The 25,090-nt window shown below is 41.4% G+C and overlaps 2 protein-coding genes across 2 annotated transcripts in view; one reads left to right on the plus strand and one right to left on the minus strand.

The window, feature by feature from the left end:
- Nucleotides 1–7,459, minus strand: part of Rab2b (RAB2B, member RAS oncogene family) — a 14,857-nt gene extending 7,398 nt beyond the window's left edge. The window contains exons 1-4 of the mRNA XM_010637821.2: nucleotides 7,281–7,459; nucleotides 6,984–7,080; nucleotides 6,701–6,772; nucleotides 4,270–4,337 (exon numbers count right to left, since the gene is read on the minus strand). Coding sequence (XP_010636123.1) covers nucleotides 4,270–4,337; nucleotides 6,701–6,772; nucleotides 6,984–7,029 — 186 coding nt within the window. The 5' untranslated portion in view covers nucleotides 7,030–7,080; nucleotides 7,281–7,459. The remainder of the gene's footprint in view (nucleotides 1–4,269; nucleotides 4,338–6,700; nucleotides 6,773–6,983; nucleotides 7,081–7,280) is intronic.
- A 94-nt stretch (nucleotides 7,460–7,553) lies between these two features.
- On the plus strand, nucleotides 7,554–24,382 carry Tox4 (TOX high mobility group box family member 4). Its single transcript, XM_010637822.2, has 9 exons — nucleotides 7,554–7,635; nucleotides 7,850–7,918; nucleotides 14,940–15,182; nucleotides 16,543–16,803; nucleotides 17,129–17,359; nucleotides 19,646–19,726; nucleotides 20,264–21,007; nucleotides 22,452–22,615; nucleotides 23,695–24,382. Exons 1-9 carry the CDS (start codon nucleotides 7,630–7,632, stop codon nucleotides 23,753–23,755), a joined length of 1,860 nt encoding a protein of 619 aa, XP_010636124.1. The 5' UTR covers nucleotides 7,554–7,629; the 3' UTR covers nucleotides 23,756–24,382.
- Nucleotides 24,383–25,090: the final 708 nt, after the last annotated feature.

Below are 25,090 nucleotides of genomic sequence, written 5' to 3' on the forward strand. Positions count from 1 at the left end.
TTTTTTTTTTTTTTTTTTTTTGATACCAAGGATCGAACTTGGGTCCTTGCATTTGTGAGGCAGATGCTGGAACCACTGAGCTAAATAGTTGGCCCCAAAAATATATTTTTTAAAGACAGGGTCTCTATGTAGTATAAACTGGCTTCAAATGTGAGGTGATCCTCCTGCCTCAGCCTCTTGAGTGCTGGGATTAGGCATGCGCTACCACACCTGGATCACGTAAAACTCTTATATTCATTCCCTAACTATTCTATGTCATACATTATTTGGGGCTGTTTTGCTCTTTTTCTCCTCTTCTGCTATCACTGAAAATGCTTCTTAACTTCTTCTATGGCCTACAAAGGACTAAAAGGCAAAGTTTGAGGGAACTTTGTAGTTGACCAAACAAAAAAGCGGGAGTAGCCAGGCCTGCTTTGCAAGCACAAGGTTCATCCCTGTGCCAAAAAGCTAGGAGTGGTGGCGCATACCTGTAATTCTAGCATTCCGGAAGCTGAGGTAGGAGGATCGCTGTGAGTTTGATTCCAACCTGGGCCACATACTGAATTTCAGGTCAGTCTCAACTACATAGTGAGACCCTGACTCAAAAAAAAAATTTTTTTTATAGTGGACAATGTCAATGAGTTTCTAGAAAACCTTTTAAAATCAAATTAATTTACTTCACTACCTCAGTCAACTTTATGAACCAGTCTGTGAGCCAAGGAGCTAAAATGAGCAAGTAGTTCAACTTAGACTGGTCTCCATCAGTCTAAGGTAGCCTTGTTCATCCCCAGTAAAAATTCTAAAGGAGAATTAAATAACTAAAATGGGACTTTGATAAAGAGGATGCATAGCTTTCTAATTTGTCTCAAGGGCTAGCATCCTATCATACTTTTGAAATACACAGTTTGCAGCATCAACTCCTAAAAAGTCAGATACACTTGCTCTTAAAATCAAAATTCATTTAAAAGTAAAATACCAGTTAATTTGGGATTAATCAATATTCTATATTAGCTACAATACAATGGTCTTCATTAGCATGGTTATCTGAGAATGAATACACACACAAGACAAAAAGTAATACAGAATGAGTAACAAAGTTCTCTAAATCCTTATCAATACAAAAGAGTGCAAATCAGCCAGGTGCGGTGGCGCAAGCCTGTAATCCCAGCACTCTGGAGGCTGAGGCAGGAGGATCACTGTAAGTCTGAGTTCGAGACCAGCCTAGGCTACATAGTGCGTTCCAGGTCACTCTCAACTACATAGTGAGACCCTGTATCAAAAAACCAAAAAAACCAAAAGAGTGCAGATAACTTTGAATAACCTGATTTCTTTAAAATATCCATCATGGTACTGGGGTTGCAGCTTGGTAGTACAGCGCCAGGACATGAGGCCCTAGGTTCAACCTCTAGCACCAATAAAGTGAAATACAATAGCCATCATGGTAACTCAAGCGTTTTCATGAAAGGTGGCCCTGTGATACATGAGGGAATGGGACAGCAAAATGGAAGCCAACGTGGTAAGTGATGGGTAGAGTGTCAGTGCTGACAGAGGAGAAATGATCAGGCTTACTCAGGAAGTGGTAGATGAGACACACTACATAATAGATTGGAATCACTTAAAATTTTCAGAATAAGCAGAAAACCACAGTATTATGAAGCCTGTTTCTTATTATTCAGTAAGGATTACTATAATCTCAAAACAATTTTAAATAGGGACAGAAATGAATTAGGCTATTTGGATGGACACGTAGTTCTCCAGGCTCTTGTCTCAATCTTCTTACTTCCTGTTCTAACCATGTTTCATATGAGAATTTAAGAACAAAGAAAAAAGAAAAAGCCAGCAAGCCATGACTACACATGGCCACATGGCCGTGACTTTATCACTAACTGGCACCTGTTGGGTTTTTCTCCTGGCATCAAAACATAAAATTTTAGAAATTCTATGTTTAAATTAAAGGTAGAGTCTAGCTTATATCAATCTTGACAGCACAGCCTCACCTTCTGCCACCTCCTCAGAATTCATGTCGTGACCTCAATAGTGGGCCAGATCTTCATTCAGAGGAAATATTCAAAAGTCAGGGGATAATAAAAGGTAAGTTGCAATACCTAATGGGAACTACCAGTGACAAAGACTACGAAGCCTCGTCAATGAAAGAGAGGGAGTGTGTGACAGCTGTTTAAAAATGGAGTTAACCTTGGCAACAGACCTAGGGTAATATCTCTTAGGCTTTATGGGGGGGAATCGCTAAAAAAACCAAAAACTGGAAAATGAAGTAACTTTGGAAGTTAAAGAAGTATCTGGCTAGAGTTAATTATACTCAGCTATGTGAAGCGATTCATGTTCCTATTATTAGGACAATCCAATAGGCTGAGAAGAAAAATCTGAACAGAAGGGCAAAAGGTTATTAAAATGCTTGGAAACACAATCAACAAATACATAAGCAAGTATCATCCTACTTAAAAGCAGCTGATTAATCATCTCATCCAAAGACCGAAAAAGAGTGGCCAAGCGTGGTGGCACATGACTGTAATCCCAGCACTCAGGAGGCTGAGGCAGGAGGATCGCTGTGACTTTGAGACCAGCCTGAGCTACATAGTGAGTTCCAGGTCAGTCTCAACTACATAGTGAGACCCTGTCTCAAAAAACAAAAACAAAAACAACAAAAAGAGCAAAGACCAGAAAAGAGCTATACATGCCTTTGTGTGTACTGGGAGTAGTGGGGGACAGGGAACAGGATGGTGAATGAGGGGTAAGAAGAGAAAAAATAACTTGTGCACTCATTGTAAATATAATGGCTTCAGGTCTTAGTTCTGAGAAGAAAAATAATAGGAACTAAGCAAAAAAAAAGAGATTTTAGCAAAAGATGAAGTGTATTTGATAGCTCCTTTTTTTTTTTTTTGGTTTTTTGTGACAGGGTCTCACTATGTAGTTGAGACTGAATTGGAACTCACTATGTAGCCCAGGCTGGTCTCGAACTCACAGAGATCCTCCTGCCTCAGCCTCCCAAGTGCTGGGATCACAGGCGTGTGCCACCATGCCCGGCTTTTTTTTTTTTTTGGTACCAGGGATGGAACTCAGGTCCTTGGGCCTGTGAGGCAGGAGGTGGAACCACTGGACTAAATCCCTGGCCCAGCTCCTTTTAACTAAAATAGAAACTAAGATGTTTGCCTCAGAGAGAAAAAAAGGTAAAAGTCAAATGAGATAATGCACAGGAAAGCAATTTACCTAGATGAAACAAAATTATAAGCCAAACTAAACTTTGGCAGTACTATATTTACCAAAATTTAAAATATGTACAACGTTTGACCTAGAATTTCCATTTCTGGGCAGGTATTACACAAAAATTCTCTAACATCTGTATAAAGACACAGTAAATAATGTTCAATGAAGCTTTATCACAGTGGGGAGGATGGCTAAATAAATATATGTCCAGCCAGGGATGTAGCTTAGCGATCCTGTGCCTGACCGGCAAGTGGGAGGTCCTGAGTTCGATTCCAGTGCCAAAAACAAACAAACAAATATATGCTCTATTCCATGACTATGTAGTGGTGAAAAGGAATGGGGTTGATTTATTTGCACGAATGCAGAAAAGTCTCCAAAGTATAGATTGCTAAATGAAAAAATGACAGCTAGGTCTACTCTGTCACAATGCTATAGGTATAAATAGTAATAAAAACAAAACCATGCAAAAAAATGGTGGTGCATGCCTGCAATGCTAACACTCTGGGAGGCTGAGGCAGGAGGATGGGAAATTTAAGCCCAGCCTGGGCAATCTACTGACTTAAGAGAGATCCTATCTCAAAGTAAATAATAAAAACAGGGCTGGGGATTGTAGCTCAGTGCAAAGGTCCTGGGTTCAATCTCTAGTACTAGAAAAAGAAAAAAAAAAACCCACTATGATACATTTTTTAATGTTTATATTTATATATTTAAATATATACAATCAGTTTAAGGCATATACATCGAATCATTAAAAGTGGATTTCCTTGATAGAATAGCAACTAACTATGTTGAGAGGGAAAAGAGTTTATGTGTATAAAGGGACATTCACTTTTTACGTACAAACTTTTTTTTAACTATAAAGTAGTATATTACTCAGGTTACTTAAAAATAGGGAGTTCAGAATTTACAACGGTAACAGATGGAATCAAAGCTTCCTCATCTCACTGATTTCATTCTGCCTCTATTTCACCTCCGTCAGCAGTCCCACCCCCAAAACCCTTTTCCCTAGCACCAGCTTTGTCATATTTAGAGCTTCGTCAGGAAGTAAATCATTTTGTTATCTCTTACCGTATCCCAGATTTGTAATTTAATCTGTTTTCCATCGATGTTGACCATACGGGCTCCAAACTCCACACCTGTCAGTGAAGGCCAAGAGACAGAATGTGATTCTTGTGAATAAGATGGTGAAGTGGAAAGTTTATGCTTTTCCTCAATGTGTTTTGGTTTTTTTGGGTTTTTCTGGGGGGTGGGGTACCAGGGATCGAACTCGGGACCTTGTGCTTACAAGGCAGGCAGCGGAACCTCTGAGCTAAATCCCTGGCCCCTCAGTGTGTTTTAATACCAGCAGAGTCCCACTGAGCCCATTACTGCTGCTTATTTCCTGCAATTGATTGTGTTCCTTTATGTTTCTTCATTTATCTTCTAGAATTAAAAACTTATGATCTTGGGGTTGTAGTTCAGTCGTACACTGCTTGTCTATCTTGAGTAAGGCACTGGGTTCAATCCCTAGCACCATTATATGAAAAAGAAAAAAGCCTAGCATGGTGGCCCACATCTGTAATCCTAGCACTTGGGAGGTTGAGACAGCCTGGGTTATGTAGTGAGTTCCAGGCCAGGCTGAAATGCACAGCAAAACCCTGTCTCAACCCCCACATCCCCCCCAAAACAAAAAAGAAAAAAAGAAAAAAGAAATAGGTGCTCAAAGCCATACACTCCAGATCACCAATAATTCCCAGAGCTTACTGGAAGATAGCCTCTCCCATAATGTATGGAAACTGGCAATCTTCTACCAAAGTAACGTCAGGCCAAAACTTAAAAAACAGTCACTAACATTAAAAACGCTGGATAAATCAGAGAATTTATCCTATTTCCTGTTTTCATCCAGTACTTTGCACATAGCATGAAGAATTCATATGTTGAAGATCACTCTAAGGACTGCTATGCACCTACCTATTTGGTGACCCTGTACACACATTCACAGTATATCAACAGCCTATCTTTTAAGGTTCTGTAGTCAAGAAAAAAGATGTAAAAGCTTATGGTTACTACTCTAGCTGTTTCATCAAGAATCAAACAGTAGCTACTGGAAAAAGTCTTTTTTCCCTAGACAATAGGAATGAAATTTCAATTGATAAGAAATAAAATTTGTGTGTCATGAAATTTCCTCTGGTTATACATTCAGAGACCCTCACATTTTTGTACATATTTTTTATTTGTTTGCCTTGTTTTTCATGGTAGAAAGAACTGAACTCAGGAAGAAACACAGATTTTCCTGGGTTCTGAGGTGAATTTGATCAATCATTTCATGTCTTCACTATAGAATTTGTTATTTGCTCTGATTTCCCTCAGGTATTTAAAAATTTGGTACTTTTTCCCTCTAGTTTTATTTCTTACTATTCCTTGCTTCAAACTTCACGCCACAGCCATATTATTACTTTGTTTTCCAAAGCAGCCTGGTCTCTGTCATCCTGAGCCTCTGCGCACTACTTTTTTATTCTCTTTTCCATATCATTTCCCCTCATCACTACAACTCTTAGCCTAACTGCTGCTTTTTTTTAATTGTCAGACTTTCTTAAGTGGCCTCTCCTCTCACAAAAGAAATTTACTTGTTAGTGTCTATCCCCAGCCCTACATTCTTCACTGGAAGACTACAAACTATCTAACACCAGGTACAATGTTGCCCTGTTAATCACTGTATCATTAATTCCTATCATAGTGTATTTCTTTCTTTTTTTTTAGATAGGGTCTCTCTGTGTAGATCAGACTTCCCAGGAACTCACTATGTAGCCCAGACTGGTCTCAAACTCGCAGCGATCCTCCTGCCTCAGCCTCCTAAATGCTTGGATTACAGGCTTGAGCCACCATGCCTGGCAGTGTGTGTGGGGGTATTTCTTAATACTCATTTAAAAAATAATTTATGATCACTGCTATCTTCTAAACCTTTTTCTAATTCCACTAATTATTGTATCATGCTTTTTTGGTTTTTTTAAAGGAAAGGAAAAGTTACTAGTTCATTCGCCTTTTTATTTGAGGCTGGGACGGCCCATTAACTTGCTGCTACGTCTCTAATACAAAAAAAGTCCATATACTGACACATACTTTGAAAACAGGTGAGATTGCTACGAATTACGGGAAACCACAGATGGGTTTTTTTAAATAAGCAATTATGGTTTCTTTTTATTTTTAAAGATTTTTATTAATACACGTTTGCGGTAGATAATAGTCACGCTACCGTGGGACTTTCCATAAACATACAAACTGCATTTGGAGGAAACAAAATTGCAAGGCAACTAGTCCTTACCTCATGTTCATCTCTAAAATTACCTCTCAGCCATTTATTCCTCATTACTAACGTTTGATTAGTCACTCTTCACATACCACAACCTTGCACTAATTCAAAGTAGTGAAGGATGACTTTTTACTTCAAACATTTAAGGCTGCTAACTTTGCACGTCAGCAGTTTGGTTTTACTTTCTCTGGAACAAATAGACACACTTACCTATTGTGAGGTCGTGGACCGGCTGGAACCGCTTGTCTGTAAACTGCAGCAGGAGACATGACTTCCCCACACCTGGAGGAGGATTCGCGTCGCGGGAGGTGAGCGCCCCGAGAATGCCCGGCCCCCAGACTCCGAGCGCCCGGGACTGGAGGGGAGCCGGAGCCCCGCCCCCGCCCGCTCCCCGGCAAACGCCCAGCCCACTACGTGGGCCCCGCCCACGCGACCCGATTTGGGAGCTTCGGGTCCCCGCCCAAGCCTTGAAGGCGGTCCACCTGCGGGTTACCTGTGTCTCCGATGATGATGTACTTGAAGAGATACGCATAAGTCATGGTCCCGAGTCCTCTGTATTCCGGGTCCGCCCGACTTCAACAGCCACTTACCCCGGCAAACGCCCAGCCCACTACGTGGGCCCCGCCCACGCGACCCGATTTGGGAGCTTCGGGTCCCCGCCCAAGCCTTGAAGGCGGTCCACCTGCGGGTTACCTGTGTCTCCGATGATGATGTACTTGAAGAGATACGCATAAGTCATGGTCCCGAGTCCTCTGTATTCCGGGTCCGCCCGACTTCAACAGCCACTTACCTCCGACCTCTCTAGCCACTCGATCTACCGATTTTATCCACCCCGCCCTCCTCCGGCCCCTCTAGCCCATACCACGTCTCTATTGCACGTCCCAGAAATCTCTCAATCAGGATTACCGGACACCGCCTCTAGGGACACCTCAGGCACTTCTACATGCCATTATCCCACCAAGCTCCAGGGGGCGATAGGGAGCTTTCCCGCCCGCTCTCGCCAGTCTGGTTGACTCGTTGCAGTTTCCTTCCAATCAGCGGAGAACGACGAGCGTCCTTGCGGAAGTGACGCATTCCGAGTCCAGTGGGGGCAGTAGGAGCGATGAGAAGACCGAGGCGGTGCTAGCGGCTGTCTGAAGATGGAGGTGAGAACCTGGGCGCTAAGGAGGCTGGCGAGGGAGCGCGGCCCACTGGGTTGAAGCGGAGGCAGGAAGCTGGGGGGGAGAAGCGGCGGCTGATCAGAGGGGCGAGAGAGCGGGATTTGGGGATTATTATCAGAATGTCGGGGTCAGGATCCATCGCTCCGACCTAACTCCCTGCTCCCCCTAACTTACCCTGCGGCTTTCTTTTGGTTTCCAGTTTCCCGGAGGAAACGACAATTACCTGACGATCACGGGGCCTTCTCACCCCTTCCTGTCAGGGGCCGAGGTGAGCCGGAGCCGCCGAAGCTCGGTGGGGGGATGGGGGCGAGGCAGCCGTGGTGGGGAGCAGAGCGCGGAGGCCCGGGACTGGGGCTGGGCACCGGGACCGCGGTTGGTGTTTGGGGAAGAGTGGCGGCTGCTTCTGGAGCCTAAGACTGACTGAGAAGGCTCGAGATCCTGCTGTCATCAGCAGACCGAGAGAGTCTGTCTGAGGAGGAGAGTGGTTCGCGATTGGAAGGCTGAAATTGCCTCGGTTGAGAGAGAAATAGCTACAACAGTTTTGCGGGGGGGAAGAATTTTAGCAGGAAGAATTTTCAGCAGCTAAACGAATTGGGGTTAGGGGAGGAGCTTACCGAGCAAGGTTATCTTTGGACACGGTTAATTCTTAAACTCTGTTGTAGGGGTCTTTTTTATATTATTATCATCTACTCTGGTAAAAGTAGTTACTTTTACATACACGGTATATTGTTTTGCTAATGACAGTGGGAAAGAAAACTCAGAGAACAGGAAGGGACTCGAGTAAAATATACATTTGTTGCCTGTGACTCAACTTTAGGCAGATTACCTTTGTTGTCGTAATTTCCCTAGCTGTCAAGTGGCTGTAATAAGTCTTGTTGTTGGTGGTGGGGTTTTTTGTTTGTTTGTTTGTTTTTTGTTTTTCGAGACAGGGTCTCACTATGTCGTTCAGACTGACCTGGAACTCACTCTGTAGCCCAGGCTGGTCTCGAACTCAGAGCGAACCTCCTGCCTCAGCCTCCTGAGTGCTGCGATTGCAAGCGTGCGCCACCATGCCTGGCAGTAATAGTTTTTTATGATGTAAAGAAGTAATGGTCATGGTGAAGCCCAAATATATTCCTGAAAAATTTTTGCTTGAGATAATATACTGTAGATATGTATTACTTGTGTGGGCAAAGTAAAAGTGAAAGGTAAATGAGACAGAAATTTTCCTATATTTGAGAATCTGTAAACTCAAACATTTTACTATCTTTTGAGGATATCTTTTCTCCCAAAGATCTGTATCTTTTTTTTATATTAAGAATTTTCAGTTGGTACTGAATGGGTTTTTTCAGTAGTAAATCCTGACACTTCCGTGCATTAGAATTAGATTGACAGGGCCGGGGATTTAGCTCAGCGGTTCGGTGGCCTGCCTTGCAAGCACAAGCCCCCGAGTTCGATCCCTGGCAAAAAAAAAAAAAAAAGAATTAGATTGACAATGGACAGTTGCTAGTTTTAAAATTTTATTGCTATTTTTATTTTTCTGCTAAGCCAGGTGTAAAGCAAATGAACAGAAAATTTAGAAATGATATAAAACTAAAATCCATTTGGTTCTTTGTAGGCTCATCACCTGTTTGTTCTTAGTGAGGTCTCCATGGTTTAATTTTACCCTTTGAAGTGTGAATCTCATATTGCCCTCATCCACATGAAAGTGCCTTACTGCTCCTTTCTTTCAATTGGGTCTCCACAGTGTAAGTTCCATTATTTAGAGGCTTGTAAATTAGTTTTATTCCTACTAAAGTAAATGTTTTGTTTTTTTTTTTTGTACCGGGGATTGAACTCGGGTCCTTGCGCTTGCAAGGCGGGCCACTGAACCGCTGAGCTAGATCCCTGGCCCCAAGTAAATTTTTAAATTAAATACAAAACTAGGCCAATGGTGCATGCTTGTAATCCCAGCACTCAAGGAGGCAAGACCCTGTCTCAAAGTGGAAGAGTACCCCTGGGTTCAATCTCTCACAAACAAGTAGCTTTCAGATTTTCCCTGTTTAATATTTGTATGAAGTTGAACAATGAAAAGGAAACAACATGAGATGGAACCTCTTGTTTGTTTTTTGGTTAATTTATGCTGACCTTGAATTTACCATGTAGCCAAGGCTGGCTTCAAACTTGCAGTGATCCTCCTCCCCTCAGCCTCCGGAAGGCTGGGATTACAGGCACACACTACCACCCTGGTGATATGGAGCCTGTTTAACATCCAAAAATTTAGCTTGGGAGTATAGCTCAGTGATAGAGCATTTCCCTAGCACATGTGACGATCTTAGGATCATGCTCAACACCACAAAAACAAAAGAAAAAAAAAAAAGATGCTTTATAGGTTTGAGGCTGTTCTGTTTTTGTTTTGATAGCTTAGGAAATTTTATTTAACTGATGTGGTGGCCCCGTAATGTCAGCACTCTGAGGCAGAGACAATTGCAAATTTGAGCTCATCCTGGACAATTTGGCAACCTACCAAAACTCTTCCTCAAAATAAATTAGAAATAGGCAGGTTGGGGGGGTGTCAGCGATCACTAGCACAAGATCCTGAGTTTGATCCCCGGTACCAAAAAGAGTGTGTAGGAGAATTCACCGCAGAGGCCCTAGGTTCAATGCCTGTTACTGCAAAAATATAAGAAATTTTAATGAGGCTAGAGGCAGAAATTCAGAACTAAGTTTTAGGTTCAATTTGTCACTTCCTTTAGCAGGGTTTCTCTCATTGTTAACTACAACTTCTGTACATTCTCTTCCCCTCCCCTCTTGATAGTGATGGTGGTTGTTTTTTAACCTGTATTTTAATGGGTTTATGGTTTATGTTGCATCTGGTCTTAACCATGACCCATCTCAAATAACTTAAAAGTAGATAAAGATATTGTTATTTTTTTAATTGGGGTAAGGAGGTCTGTGCATATTACACATGCCTGAAATCCCAGCATTCTGGAAGGCTAAGAAAGAAGGATTACAAATTCAAGCCCACCTGAGCGGTTTATAATGCTTTAGTGAGAGCCTGTGTGAAAAAATAAAGACTGGGACTGTAGCTCAGTGTACAGGCCTTGGGTTCAGTCTCCAGTACTGCAAAATATTAAAAGAAGACTGGCGATGTGGCTCAGAGATGGACTGCTTGCATCTAGAATGTTTGAGGTTCCAAGTTCATTCCCAGCACTGCAAAACAAACAGCTACTTCAGAACAATTTTTCATTTTCTTATCCGTAAATTGTACTATTTGAAAAATGTACTTCATTGAAATTAGGAACTTCTTTGCACAAAAAGTCATCATTAGAAGCTAAGTGTGGTGGTGCACACCTGTAATCCCAGCACTTGGGAGGCTGAAGCAGGAGGATCTTGAATTTAAGGCTGACCTTGACCATGGTGTTGTTGAAAAAATAGGTGTTAAAATAACTCTAAAAGTATACAAAGAAATAATGGATGGCTACATGTATAGCTCAATGGTAGAGCTCATGCTTAGTATGTGGGAGGATGTGGGTTCAACCCCTAGTGCTTTAAAAAAGAAAAAGGAAAGAAAAGACAAAATGGCTTGTGTGTTTTGGTATGGGGGTGTGTGTGTGGCATATTTGAGTTTTTTGTTTCTCACCATCTAAGCATCCTTCCTTATAAATTTAAATCCAAAACTAGTCCCTCCCTCAGAAAGGCCATAGAATTAAATAAAGGTAAGGAAAGCTAAGAAGGTAGCGCATTCTGTTCTTCCGTTCTTGTTTTCTCCTTCTGTATCCAAACCACTTATTTTTATTTTAATATTGCTTCCATTTTAACTTTTTTTGTTTTGTTTTGTTTTTTTGAGACAGGGTCTCACTATGTAGTTGAGATTGATCTGAACTTGCTGTGTAGCCCAGGTTGGTCTCGAACTCACAGTGATCCTCCTGCCTCAGCCTCCTGAGTGCTGGGATTACAGGCGTGCGCCACCACGCCCAGCCCATTTTAACTTTTTGAAAAAAATCCTCAACAGTATAGTGTAATTTAGTTCAATGATGGGTCCACTAAAATGAGTATTCATTATTGGATTTTACTCATAATTTTACAGATCACTTGTAGTAAGAGATTTGAATGACCTTTATGTTTATTATAGTATGTAGTGTACCTGTATATATTTTTGATGATTGTAATTATCTTACTACTCATACTTAACAGGAAGAAATAAAACTAAAGAAGAAGCCCACCGTGAAAACCGTGGGTATACAGTATAACAAAGCTGTTTCCATATACCAACTGTTAGTACTTAGAAAGAATGCCCTGTTGATCTGCTACAGTGGAATCTCTGCATATCTGATCTATGAGAGCACTCCAGATGGTTTATGAGGAGTAGAACACTGGACCTTTGTTTTGGATATGAATTTTTATTCCTTTTGAGTTTTCATCATCAAGTAGTATCATTTTTCATGTCTTGGCAGAATTGCTGTTTTGTTGTGGTAAGCTGAAAAGGATAGACATCTTTTGCTTTGCTGTAGCAGTCTGTGTCTTACAAAACTTAAAACTTTTACAATTATTTATATAGCAAATGTTTCCTTAGATTGTTTTTCCTGTCCCTAAAATTTTGTTTGTTTGTTTGCCTGAGAATCTGGTAAAGAGTCTTTGTACTTTGTTTCTGGAAGATGGGCACCTGAACCTAAACTGAAATTTCAAAAAGACTCTTTAAGAACTCCTACACAGCAACAAAAATTATGACTTTTATTATCAAGGAAAACTCAGTTCTTGGGGAAAGGTATTCTGTCTCTGTGCTGTAAATGCTGCACACAGTGTATCCCAGGCAACTACCAAAATGTTTACCAGACTAAAATAGTGAGGAGGAGGAAGATGTAGAAACAAAGCCTGTAAGACATACCTTTTAGTCTTGTACAAAACTTTTTGTGCCAATATGATTAGAAAGATTTAAGGATTTCACAGACATACTTTTGTTTGTTCCATACTAGGGACTGACTTCAGAGCTTTCACCCTGAGCTACACCTCAACCATTTTCATTCATTCATTCATTTATTATATACTTATTGGTTTGGGTTGTTTGTTTTAAATAGAGTTGCTGTGTAGTTCAGACTTGCTATGAGCTCACTGTTCACTGTGTTGCCCAGGCTGGCCTTGAATTTAGAGCAATCCTCCTGCCTCAGCCTCCCAAGCGCTGGGATTATAGGTATGTGCCACCACAACTGTCTTTATTTTTTATTTTGAGACAGGGTCGTGCCAAATCACTAAGTTTCCCAGGATAATCTTGAATTTGTGATCCTCCTGCCTCAGAGCCCTCATAGACTTGGCAGGATTACAAATGTGCACCACTACACCTGGCTACAAGCATTTTTTTCTCCCTGTTTTTCTACTAGCCAGAAATATTCTCAGCAATATAATTATTAAAACAAAAGCAGCAATAATAGTGAGACCTCTTCTGAATCTAGAGAAACCTTAAGGAATTCTTAACCTATAACGTAATCATTAAAAAAATGTGGCTTCCTATTGAAGTTGAATTAATTAATATTTACTGTGCTATGCATTTTTTTTTTTTTTTTCTTTTTTTTTTTTTTTTTTTTTGAGGTAAAGTCTCAGTATGTTGTTCAGGCTGGGCTTAAACTCACTATGTATCCCCCAGGCTGCCCTCGAACTCATAATAGCCCTCCTGCCTCAGCATCCTGAATACTGGGATTATAGGCATGTGCCACCAGGCCTGTTGGCTTATGCTATGGTTAAGTTGATAGAATGTAACGTTTCTTAAATATGATAACTGGAGTGGGGGCCAATTAATAATTATTAGGATATCATATTAAGAACAATGACTACTAAGGAATTGTGTGTATAAACTAAATCCATTTTATTCTCATAACTATTGGAGGGGATTACCATTGTAATCCCAAATTTATAGATGAAAAAACCTGTTGAAGGTCATAAAGTAAATAAATGACAGAGCTGAGACTTGCACCCAGATCTTTTAACACCAAACTGTCTTGGTAAGACCTAACGGTCCATCACTAAAATGCCTCCATTTTAGTTTTTTGGTGTCAAAAAGGAAGCATGGCAGGTAACATATCTTAGGTCACACTTTGCTATTAGCTCCATGAGTGGTGGCCTCATTCAGAAAGGAAAGAGTAAATATTATTGGTTTAACTGGATTCAGAGGAAGGGACTGAATCTTTAGCCAACTGTAGTACTTTTTTCTTCCTCTCTTACAGAAAGATTTGGTCAGAGCAAGAATAGGAATTTTTTTTGGTACCAGGGATTGAACTCAGGTCCTTGCACTTGCAAAGCAGGTCGCGGAACCCCACTGAGCTAAATCCCCAGTCCTAGGAATGTGTTTTAGAATTATTAGTAAACCAGCTGGGTGTGGTGGCGCACACCTGTAATCACAACACTCCGGAGGCTAAGGCAGGATTGCTGCGAGTTTGAGACCTGTTTGGGCTACATAGTGAGTTCCAGGTCAGTCTCAACTACATAGTAAGACCCTGTCTCAAAAAAAAAAAAAAAAAAAAAAAAAAAATACTATTAGTAAACCAGTCTGCCTTTTGACTGTAGAATGGTTTTTTCCCCTTACTGTTGTCTTACTTGGCATTATTGGGGTTTCCTCAAAACCCTATACAGTAGGAATCTTATTTGTTGTTAATGTTAAATTTCTAAAGTGCAGAAGAGGTAGGAAACAATTTAAGTGCAAGTATTTTTGAGGGGGATAAGTTTTCCATGACAGTATCTTTTAGGATTTGTTTCAAGTGAACAGATCCTAAAGCAACAAAGTATAATTGGCTAGTCAACAGGATGTTTCTGCTGGGCATAGTGGCAACCCCTGTAATCCCAGCACTTGGAAGGCTGAGGCAGGAGGATCACCTTGAGTTCAAGGCCAGCCTAGACTATATAACGAGACCTTGCCTCAAAACAAACAATGAGTTTCTGTGGGCAAGCAGGAAAGTGTAATAATTGTAAGATAACTGCTATCAGAATTTTTACAGATTTCAAGCATCATAGCTAAGCAGGTTATAAAAGCGAGTTTCTAATAGTTCTTCTAATCCTTATAGCAGTAATAATTTAGGACAACCAAAATGGTAAAAGTTAAAGAAAAGTTGAAAAGAGATAAAGGAATTAAAAATTGTAGTTGATGTTGGCAGCCTCATATGTTATATGACCAAAGGTATAAGAAGAGAGGTTTATTTATAAAATTAAGCAGGTCCTAAGAAATCTCTAACAAAATTGCAAGCCAAAAAGTTGAGTCTCTTCAGTATCTTGCTGTGTTCTTCACTTAGCAGAATGAAGTTCCTTCTCCTCCTGCTAATTGTTTTTGCCTTTTTTCCCTACAGACATTCCATACGCCAAGCTTAGGGGATGAGGAATTTGAAATCCCACCTATCTCCTTGGATTCTGATCCTTCGCTTGCTGTCTCAGATGTGGTTGGCCACTTTGATGACCTGGCAGACCCATCCTCCTCACAGGATGGCAGCTTTTCAGCCCAGTATGGGGTGCAGACATTGGACATGCCTGTGGGCATGACCCATGGCTTGATGGAGCAGGGCGGAGGGCTCCTGAGTGGGGGCTTGACCATGGTAAGGGGCAAGACAGTGCCAGCCTCCTGCAGGCCAAACTTATTTTCCACTGCGCTTGGATTTTACTTGTTTCTTATTTTTTTTCAACCAAAGTCTGTCAACACAGACTTTAATTTTACCTGAATAAATGACATTTACTCTCTGGGGCAATTTCACTTCAAAAATTATTTTAAAATTTTAAAATGTTTGAAATGAAAATGATTTATTCTGATTTTTTTGGGAAAAAGGTGGTTTTCTTTTCCCTCTTTTATTACGGCCTTCACATCCTACAATTGAAATGTATGATTGTTGACATATGAAGGGATTTACTCAAAAATAGTCTGAACCAAATGTAGTAGTGTGGATTAATAATACGTTATAAACCACTGTGTTGGATTTCCATCCATATTAACAGTAGCGTATCTTCACACCATGTGTTTGAGTCAGGCATCTCTAATACTGGTCTTATCGACTCTTAATTGCCTACGTGTTGCAACTATTAAAACTCACATTTTAGGAGGTGCAGAGAGACGATGGGAAGGTTTTTCTTTACTGTGTGTTGTCATTACCCACAGATTGCTGAATAAATTATTTGCTTTTTAAGTTAAGTTGTCCAAGATTAAGATTTCTCTGGTTTTTTATTTTTATTTTCTGACACAGGGTCTCATCATGTAGTTCAGACTGGTCTTGAACTCATTATGTAGCCCAGGCTGGCCTCAAACTCAGAGATCCTCCTCCCTCAGCCTCCCAAGTACTGGGATTACAGGCGTATGCCACCATGCCCAGCTCTCTGATTATTTTTAGTTATTTTATTTATTTTGAGTTTTTGAGACAGGGTCTCACTATGTAGTCCAGGCTGGCCTTGAACACTATATAGGTCTGGCAGGCCTCAAACTTGGGGCAATCCTCCTGCTTCTGCCTCTCAGACACTGGGATTACAGATGTGTACCACCACACCCAGCTTTTTAGTTATTTTAGAAATAGGCCTTTCAATGCAAAGGAGTGAATTTACTAATTTCTGTACTTTCAAAAAATGCTAGCTGGGCGTGGTAGCGCATGCCTTTAATCCCAGCACTCGGGAGGCTGAGACAGAAGGGTTGCTGTGAGTTCGAGACCAGCCCGAGCTACATTGTCAGTTCCAGTTCAGTCTCTACATAGTGAGACCCTGTCTCAAAAAAAACCCCAATAAATAAATAAATAAATGATTAGTAAGTTTGATCCCCAGTACCAAAAAGAGGGCTTAATATAGTTTCTATGTAGAGTCAAATAATGATACAGTTGGGTAAGCAAGGGATTTATAAGCTGTCTTGAATTTGGGGTGGAGGTGGGGCTAGTGGTTTTGAAATATTTACTGTGTAATTCATTTTCCTATTTCCCTCAGGACTTGGACCATTCTATAGGAACTCAGTACAGTGCCAACCCACCTGTCACAATCGATGTACCAATGACAGACATGACATCTGGCTTGATGGGGCATAGCCAGTTGACCACCATTGATCAATCAGAACTGAGTTCTCAACTTGGTTTGAGCTTAGGGGGTGGCACCATCTTGCCACCTGCCCATTCACCTGAGGATCGCCTTTCAACCACCCCGTCACCTACTAACTCACTTCATGAGGATGGTGTTGAGGATTTCCGGAGGGTGAGGCATTCCCAGCCACAGTCAATTCCGCCATGATACTCTGGCATAGAATTCTTGGCATACAGACTCTAATCAGTGTTCTGTGCTCCTGCCCTGCCATCTCCTCTGCTCTTTTTGAGGGTGTGAAATCCCTTTCCAGTTTATGACGCTCCTCCCAACCCCGTTTATATTAGTCCTCCTACTTTATTTTTAAACCTGTTACTTCTGTTTTTAGTATAAATTCCATACATGTGACTAGTTCCCCCCATATACAAATCCTTGTCTTAGATTTCAGACACAATACTTCCTTCTTTCACATTGCGATTCTCTCTTTTCTGCCCTACAGCAAGTTCCCAGCCAGAAGACAGTTGTGGTGGAAACAGGAAAAAAGCAGAAGGCCCCAAAGAAGAGGAAAAAGAAAGATCCTAATGAACCTCAGAAACCAGTTTCAGCATATGCTTTATTTTTCCGTGATACACAGGCTGCCATCAAGGGACAGAATCCTAACGCTACTTTTGGAGAAGTTTCAAAAATTGTGGCTTCCATGTGGGACAGTCTTGGAGAAGAGCAAAAACAGGTGAGTAAAATGAGTAACTGATGGGTAGTGAAAGTTCCAGAAGTTTTTAAGTAAGAGATTTTCTTCTAACATTCATACATGCTCTTATCTCTCAGCTTTTTTATCAGTAGCATTCACACATCATCCTATATCTTAGAAATTACCACTGTACACCAAATCCAGAAAACCCTTTATGTTATTTTATTGTTTGATAGTAATTAAGCCCAGGGCTTAATACATGCTGTGCATGTGCTCTACCACTGAGCTACACCCCTAGGCCTGCAAACTTACTTAAAAATTAGCAATAGCCATGTGTGCTGGTGCATGCATACACCTGTAATCCCAGTACTCGGCACTGAAGCAGTAGGGTCACTGCGAGTTCGAGAACAGCCTGAGCTATGTAGTTGGGCTCAGGGCCAGCCTGAACAACAGTGAGACCTTATCAAAAAATTATTTAAGAATTTGCAATAATCATAAGAATACTGCATCTTTGCTGGCTTGTAATCTTAGTACTGAGAGGCTGAGGCTGGAAGACAGACAAGTTTGAGCCCAGCCTGGGCAATGTAGCAACTTACAGACCCTGTCTCAAAAAATAAAAAATAAGACAGGGGATGTAGTTAGTGTAAAGAGGCCCTGGTTTAAGTACTGAGTTTAATTCTCAGTATTTACAGCCAAAAACTTCATCCTTTCAAAACTCTGTAAAATCACCACCACTTCCTCTTTACTGAAGGTGTAAACTGGAGTCCACTATCCAGTTACAGTCATACTGCTTTTCAGAGGTACAGTTCAGACAGAATACAAGGTTCTATACTCCAAATCCCACATGCTCTCCCCTAAGGCATCTCTTACAATTCCTTGTGTGCTTTTAACTGTTTGATGTTTAGTTATGTACCTTTTCTAAGTCTCATTATTTCTCTGTTTGTAAAATTGGACTATTCCTCAGAAAGCTGCATGTTGATGTTAACTATAAAAGTTTGGATTTAGAATTTCATTTAGTTTTATCATTGGCCTAGTATAAAGTTGAAAACTACATAATCTCTCTAAATTTAATCATCAATTTAAAAAATAAATGAAATACGTTTGCCTATGGTTCTGCCTACGTAAGAAGCTAAGCTTGGAGGATCCTGTGAGCCCAAAAATTTGGGGCTAGCCTGCCCAATATAGGAAGGGCTTATCTCTTTTAAAAAAGCAAATTGGTACTGTACAAATAGAAGATAAAATTGTCATTCAAGATTATGGTTACCCTCAGTTGCTGGGTCTTAATATTTGAAATAAAAAGCTAAATTTATTACAAATAACTTGTATTGGTTATCTCTTGCTGCAAAACAAGCCATCACAAACTTAATCACTTAAAACAATGGCAGTTTAGGGCTGGGGATTTAGCTCAGTGGTGCAGCCCCTGCCTTGCAAGCACAAGGTCCTGAGTTCTATCTCTGGTGCCAAATGTTTTTTTAAAATGGCAGTTTATTATTTCTTATGATTCCATGTATTTTCCTGCGATTCTTGCCTGGCCTCATTGCTGTGGCTATAATCAGGTGATCTTTACATGTCTAGCAGTTGATGTTACCTGTAAGCTAGGATTTATTGTTTCTTCTTGTGGCCTCTCATCCCCAAGTAGGCTAGACTGGCTTATTTACAACATGGCCGGCATTCCAGTAACCCGCAATAGATGCCTGTGGACCGCTTAAGTTGCAGTGTTATTTCAGCACATTCTTATGATCAAACAAGTCACAAAGCCCAGATTCAAAGAGCAAGTAGGCTTCAGCTTTTGATGGGAGAAGGGACTTGTAGGACAGAAATTCTTGTAGCTGTTCTTGTAAACAATTTACCACATTGTTTAAGGTACAGTATGCTGGATAGGCGCAGTCATAGGCTAAGAGGACCACTGATTTTACACAGTATGGGGTCAGGATTTATCTTTGTTATGGAATTGAGCACACATTGAAGTGTAGATTGCTTGGCTTTCAAAGGGATGCTGCCAGGGAAGCTGGCTTGATTGTTCAATCAAGTGTTTTCTCTCAAAGTTGTCAGCGATTAAATTGAGATGAATTGAGGAATAATATGGAATTATCTAATTTTTTTTTTTAGGAGTATAGGGACTTTTAAACAATCTTTCTTTGCTGGGCGTGATGGTACATGCCTATAATCCCAGCACTGGAGGTTGAGGCAGGAGGATCCCTGTAAGATCGAGACCAGCCTGGGCTACATAGTGAGTTCCAAGTCAGTCTCAACTACGTAGTGAGACCCTGTCTCAAAAAAAAAACCAAAAAAACCCCCCCCCACACAAAATATCTTTCTTTCTTATAGGTGTATAAGAGGAAAACTGAAGCTGCCAAGAAAGAGTATCTGAAGGCTCTAGCTGCTTATAAAGACAACCAAGAGTGTCAGGTAAGAAGGTTAGGGTAGATGGATATTTAAACTAGTCTGTTTTTTGAAAACCGTTAGCAGCTGTGAGAAGTAAAATCTTTGAAAACCTGTTGAACCTATTAACACTAAGTATTAAAAGTTTAAAAATATTTAAATAGCTTTTCTTTTCTTTTTCTTTTTTTTGTTGGATTTTTTGTTTTTTTGTTTTTGAGACAGGGTCTCACTGTAGTTGAGACTGACATGGAACTCACTATGTAGCCCAGGCTGGTCTCGAACTCACAGTGATCCTCCTGCCTCAGTCTCCTGGGTGCTGGGAGTATAGGCGTGCGCCACCACACCCAGCCAATGAAATAGCTTTTCTTTATTGCACAGCATATAAACTTCACTTGTCTTTGAATTTATTCATCATTTCCATCCAGTGTTTATCAAAGGCAATATTCTTAGCTACTTTTGTTTTCAATCTATAATGTATCTTTTATTAAGCGGCCATTGGAATGAATATGTCCTGCAGTGAAGAGTAAAAAAAACTCTCAATGACTTTTTTTGGTCATCTTTTAGGCTACTGTGGAAACAGTGGAATTGGATCCAGTGCCACCAGCCCAGACTCCTTCACCACCTCCTGTGGCTACTGTAGACCCAGCATCTCCAGCACCAGCCTCAACAGAGTCACCTGCCCTATCCCCTTGCATTGTTGTTAATTCTACTCTTTCATCCTATGTGGCAAATCAAGCATCTTCTGGGGCTGGTGGTCAGCCTAACATCACCAAGCTAATTATTACCAAACAGATGTTGCCCTCTTCTATTACCATGTCTCAGGGAGGGATGGTTACTGTTATCCCAGCCACAGTGGTGACCTCCCGGGGGCTCCAGCTAGGCCAAACCAGCACAGCTACTATCCAGCCCAGCCAGCAGGCCCAGATTGTCACTCGGTCAGTGTTGCAGGCGGCAGCAGCAGCTGCTGCTTCTATGCAACTGCCTCCACCCCGACTACAGCCTCCTCCACTGCAACAGATGCCTCAGCCCCCAACTCAGCAGCAAGTTACCATTCTGCAGCAGCCGCCTCCACTTCAGGCCATGCAACAGCCCCCACCTCAGAAAGTTAGAATCAATTTACAGCAACAGCCGCCCCCTCTGCAAAGTAAGATTGTGCCTCCACCCACGCTGAAAATGCAGACTACTATAGTCCCACCTACTGTGGAGAGCAGTCCTGAGCAACCTGTCAATAGAAGTCCTGAGGCCCATACAGTGGAGGCAACCTCTCCTGAAACGATCTGTGAGATGATCACAGATGTTGTTCCTGAGGTGAGCCTTGTTTTTGTTTCCTTTGGACCAGTGGGAATGTGTAAGCATTTTTACAAAAGGGGTGTGGGGCGTGGTGCTACTATTTAATACCTGGCAACCAGTGTGGAGCCCATAGTAGCAACAGTTCCTTTCCACAGTGACTTTTATCACCTCTGCCCATAGTACTTTTGGTAAGAAACATTAAGAGGACTTCTTGTCCCAGACCTTCTATTTTAAGTAATTGAACTGAGGGTCCTCACCTGAGCTACATCCCCGGCCTTTTCATTTTTTGAGACAGGCCTTGCTAAGTTACACAGACTGGGCTTGAATTTATGTTGCTTGTGTCTCAGCCTGCTGGGATTATAGGCATGTGGCACCAAGCTGGGGTTCAGACTCTTGTTTTGTTTTTGAGACAGTTTCACTTTGTATAGCAAGGGCTGGCCTCAAACTCACAGTGACTCTCCCGCCTCAGCCTCCCCAGTGCTGGATTTTAGGTGTGTGCTACCATGCCCAGCCAGACCACTTAAGTGAGCAAAGGCATCATCACTGTGGTTTGACTAGAGAGGAAATAGCCTACAGTGTTATTTTGCAGAGGTGGCTACCCAAGGATTCTAAACTTTGTCAGTATTAAATCCTTCAATCTCTATAAGGTGTTTATTGCTTAGTTTGATGCTTCAAAAGTGTGGGGAGGCAGATATAACCAGAAAATTCAATTGGTCTGTATCACTAAGTCTTTTAAGACATGAGACAACTGCATCTTGCCCATGTTTTAGAAAACGTACTTGACCAGTAATCACTTTAAAAGATGAGTCTTAGCTGGGGAATGCAGTTTCGTGGAAGAGCATTTACTTGCCTAGCGTATGTGAGGCCCTGGGTTTGATTACTAGCACCACTGAAAAAGAATGGCAGATCTGAAACTCTTATCAACAGAAAATTTTTGTCTGTGAATCTGCAAGTTTTTTCTTTTTGTCACAGTGCCTTTTCTTCCTCTTAGTACCCCCCATCTCCTTTCAGAGGGATATTTCAGTGGACAAAGTCAGTGTAGATTAAAATTTAATAGCACTAGCCAGGGATTTAGCTCAGTGGCAAAGCACCTGTCTGGCAAGCGCAAGGACCCGAGTTCGATCCCCGGTACCAAAATTTTTTTTGGTACCAGGGATCGAGCTCGGAACCTTGCACCTGCAAGGCAGGCAAGGGAACCACTGAGCTAAATCCCCAGCCCCCAATTTTTTTTTTTTTTAATAGCACTAGTGTATGCCCTAACTTCCTGTCTGGAATGACTTCACATCATTCTGCTCGGCAGAATTCCAAAATTGAATAGAGACCGAGAACTTTTTCAGTTGCAACTTTACCCCTATGTGAGGAATTGTAACATCTCGTCTAATTGGATCACAAGGGTAATTCGACTGACGGGGGTAGCTAGGGAGGCAGCAATCTAATCCATCTTTGTTGCTTTTCCTCTCAGGTTGAATCTCCTTCTCAGATGGACGTCGAGTTGGTGAGTGCATCTCCAGTGGTGCTCTCACCCCAGCCTCGATGCGTGAGATCTGGTTGTGAGAACCCTCCTGTCGTGAGTAAGGACTGGGACAATGAATACTGCAGCAATGAGTGTGTGGTGAAGCACTGCAGGTAAGCTGTAATTTAGCTGTTGTTAAATTAACTATGCTGAAAAATGTAGTAGCCTTCAGCATATAATCAGTATTATCTTACCTTAGAGTGAGTTGCTGTATGTATTGTCTCATTGGAGCAGGCCAGGTATGGTATACACACCTATAATCTCAGCACTCAGGAGGCTGAGGCAGGATTGCTAAGAGTTCGAATTACATCCTGAATTACAAAGACAGACTCTCAAACAAAACCTTACATTTGGGGCTGAGAATGCAGCTGAGCACTAGAGCATTTGCTTAGTGTACATGATGTCCTTAGACTCCAGAATGATGACCAAAAGAAAGATACTTTTAAGCTTTCAAGCTATTGCTGACTGAATGTTAGCCTTTCAGGCCTTAGGGAATCAGAAGTGGGGGTGGGCATAAGTGAAAAGAAGCACAGTAAAACAGGTTGGGGATTTAGCTCGGTGCCATCACTTGCCTCGCAGGCTCTAGGTCCCAAGTTCAATCTCCAGTACAAAAAAAGAGCAGCGCACAGTAGAGCTAAATGTGAAAGGATTGAGAAATTGTTAAACGATTTGGGCTGAGGATTTAGCTCAGTGGCTCTGCTGCCTGCCTCGCAAGCACAAGGACCAGAGTTCAATCCCCAGAACTGAGGAAGAAGAAAAAATTGTTTGTATCCATGAAACTAGGTATATTTATGTATCCTGTTTCAAATCTCCTACAGTAGATTAGCATTGCCTTTACTTTTTATTTTTGGGGGATACCAGGGTACCTGCACTTGTGAGGCAGGTGGTGGCACCACTGAGCCAAATCCTCAGCCCCCTTGCCTTTAATTCTTTTAGGTCCGTTGCTTTTATACTCCTCAGGTGATACTGTTGTATTGTCGTACCTTGATGTTGAAAGAAATATGGGAACTTGTTTGAGACAGTTAAAAAGAATGTATCTAAGGGCCAGGGATATAGTTCAATGGTGTCATGCCTGCCTGGCAAGTGCAAGGTTCTGAGTTCAATTCCCAATACCAGGAAAAAAAAAAAGACAAAGTCTAAAAAAAGGTGTATCTAGGCTGAAATTTTAAATTTGTGTCTTTTTCTCTCTTAGGGATGTATTTTTAGCCTGGGTGGCCTCCAGAAATTCAAACACCGTTGTATTTGTGAAATAGTCTTTCCTGATCTCCAAGCCAATGAAGAGTTATCTGCCGGGAAGAAGCCCAAGAGCCTGTTTTTGTAACACAAGCTGGGCTTCTGGTAGTGCCTGATCTCGACTCACCATGGTCCTTCATGCCCCCTACCTACCCTTTCAGAAGCAAGGCTATGGAGCAGGGCCACTGAGTTTACTATAATCTGCAATGCTTTTTATTTTCAACTGCGTGCAGAAATACCAGGATAGTAGCAGAGGAAAAGGTGAAGGGAGTATAAAAAAGCAAATCATAGGGTAGGGGTGGTGGGGTTGTTTGGGAAAACTTGGTATAATTGTCATAGGACTTGTCTAAAATATTAAACTGATGGGGGAAGACTCAGCTTTGAGCCAAGGAGAAAATGCCACTGTGTGCATCCAGTTTAAAAGAAGTAAGGGTTAGGGTATACAGTACAGTGGTATAAAAGTCCTTGAGTTCAATCCTCAGCACAAAAAAGGGATAAAAGGGGTCCCGGGTCCCATCAAAGGTACCACCTTAAGACAGGGAACTACAGCTAGGTGTGTTAGCACAGGCCTGAAGCCCTACAACTGTGGGAAGCTGAGGCAGGATTATCACCAAGTTTGAGCCCAGCCTGAGCAACTTGGTGACTTACCAAGACCTTGTCTCAAAAAATTCAAAAACTGGGCTGGGGATGTATCTCAGCGAAGGTCCCTGGGTTCAGTAACATACACACACACACACAATATTTACATATGGCTGGGTATGGTGGTATACACCTACAATCCTAGCACTTAGGATGCTAAGGCAGGAAAATCCCAAGTTTGAGGCCAGCCTGAGCAACACAGCAAGACCCTGTCTACAAAAACAACCAAGGGCTAGGAATTTAGCTCAGTGGCACTGTGCCTCCCTCGCAAGCACAAGGTCCTGAGTTGAATACCTGGTGCCAAAAAAAAAAAAAAACCCAAACCAAGGAACAATAAATACATTGCTGAGCATGATGGCACATGCCTAATTGCTGTACTAGGGAGGAGGGGAGGTTCAGGCAGTAAGATAACCACAAATTCAACACTAGCCCGAACTACATGAGACCTGGCTCTGGGGGGGAAAAAAAAATTTTTTTTTTTTTTTTTTTTTTTTTTTTTGCTTTGCTTGAAACAGTGGTTTTTAACACAGGTATATGGAATTGTAAAGAAAAGAACATTACCCAGGAGGTTGTAGTTCTTATAAATAATTATTTCTGCAGTCAGCATTCTCATCTGATTTTTGTTATCAAAAGTTTTATAAAAGGTAGAACTGAATACCCTTAATATAAAAAGCTTCACTAAAGTCTAAACAATTTGTATTGTTTGATGAAATATC

Source organism: Fukomys damarensis, unplaced genomic scaffold (assembly GCF_012274545.1).
Source record: "Fukomys damarensis isolate Sample0158 unplaced genomic scaffold, DMR_v1.0_HiC HiC_scaffold_17, whole genome shotgun sequence".
NCBI lineage: Eukaryota > Metazoa > Chordata > Mammalia > Rodentia > Bathyergidae > Fukomys > Fukomys damarensis.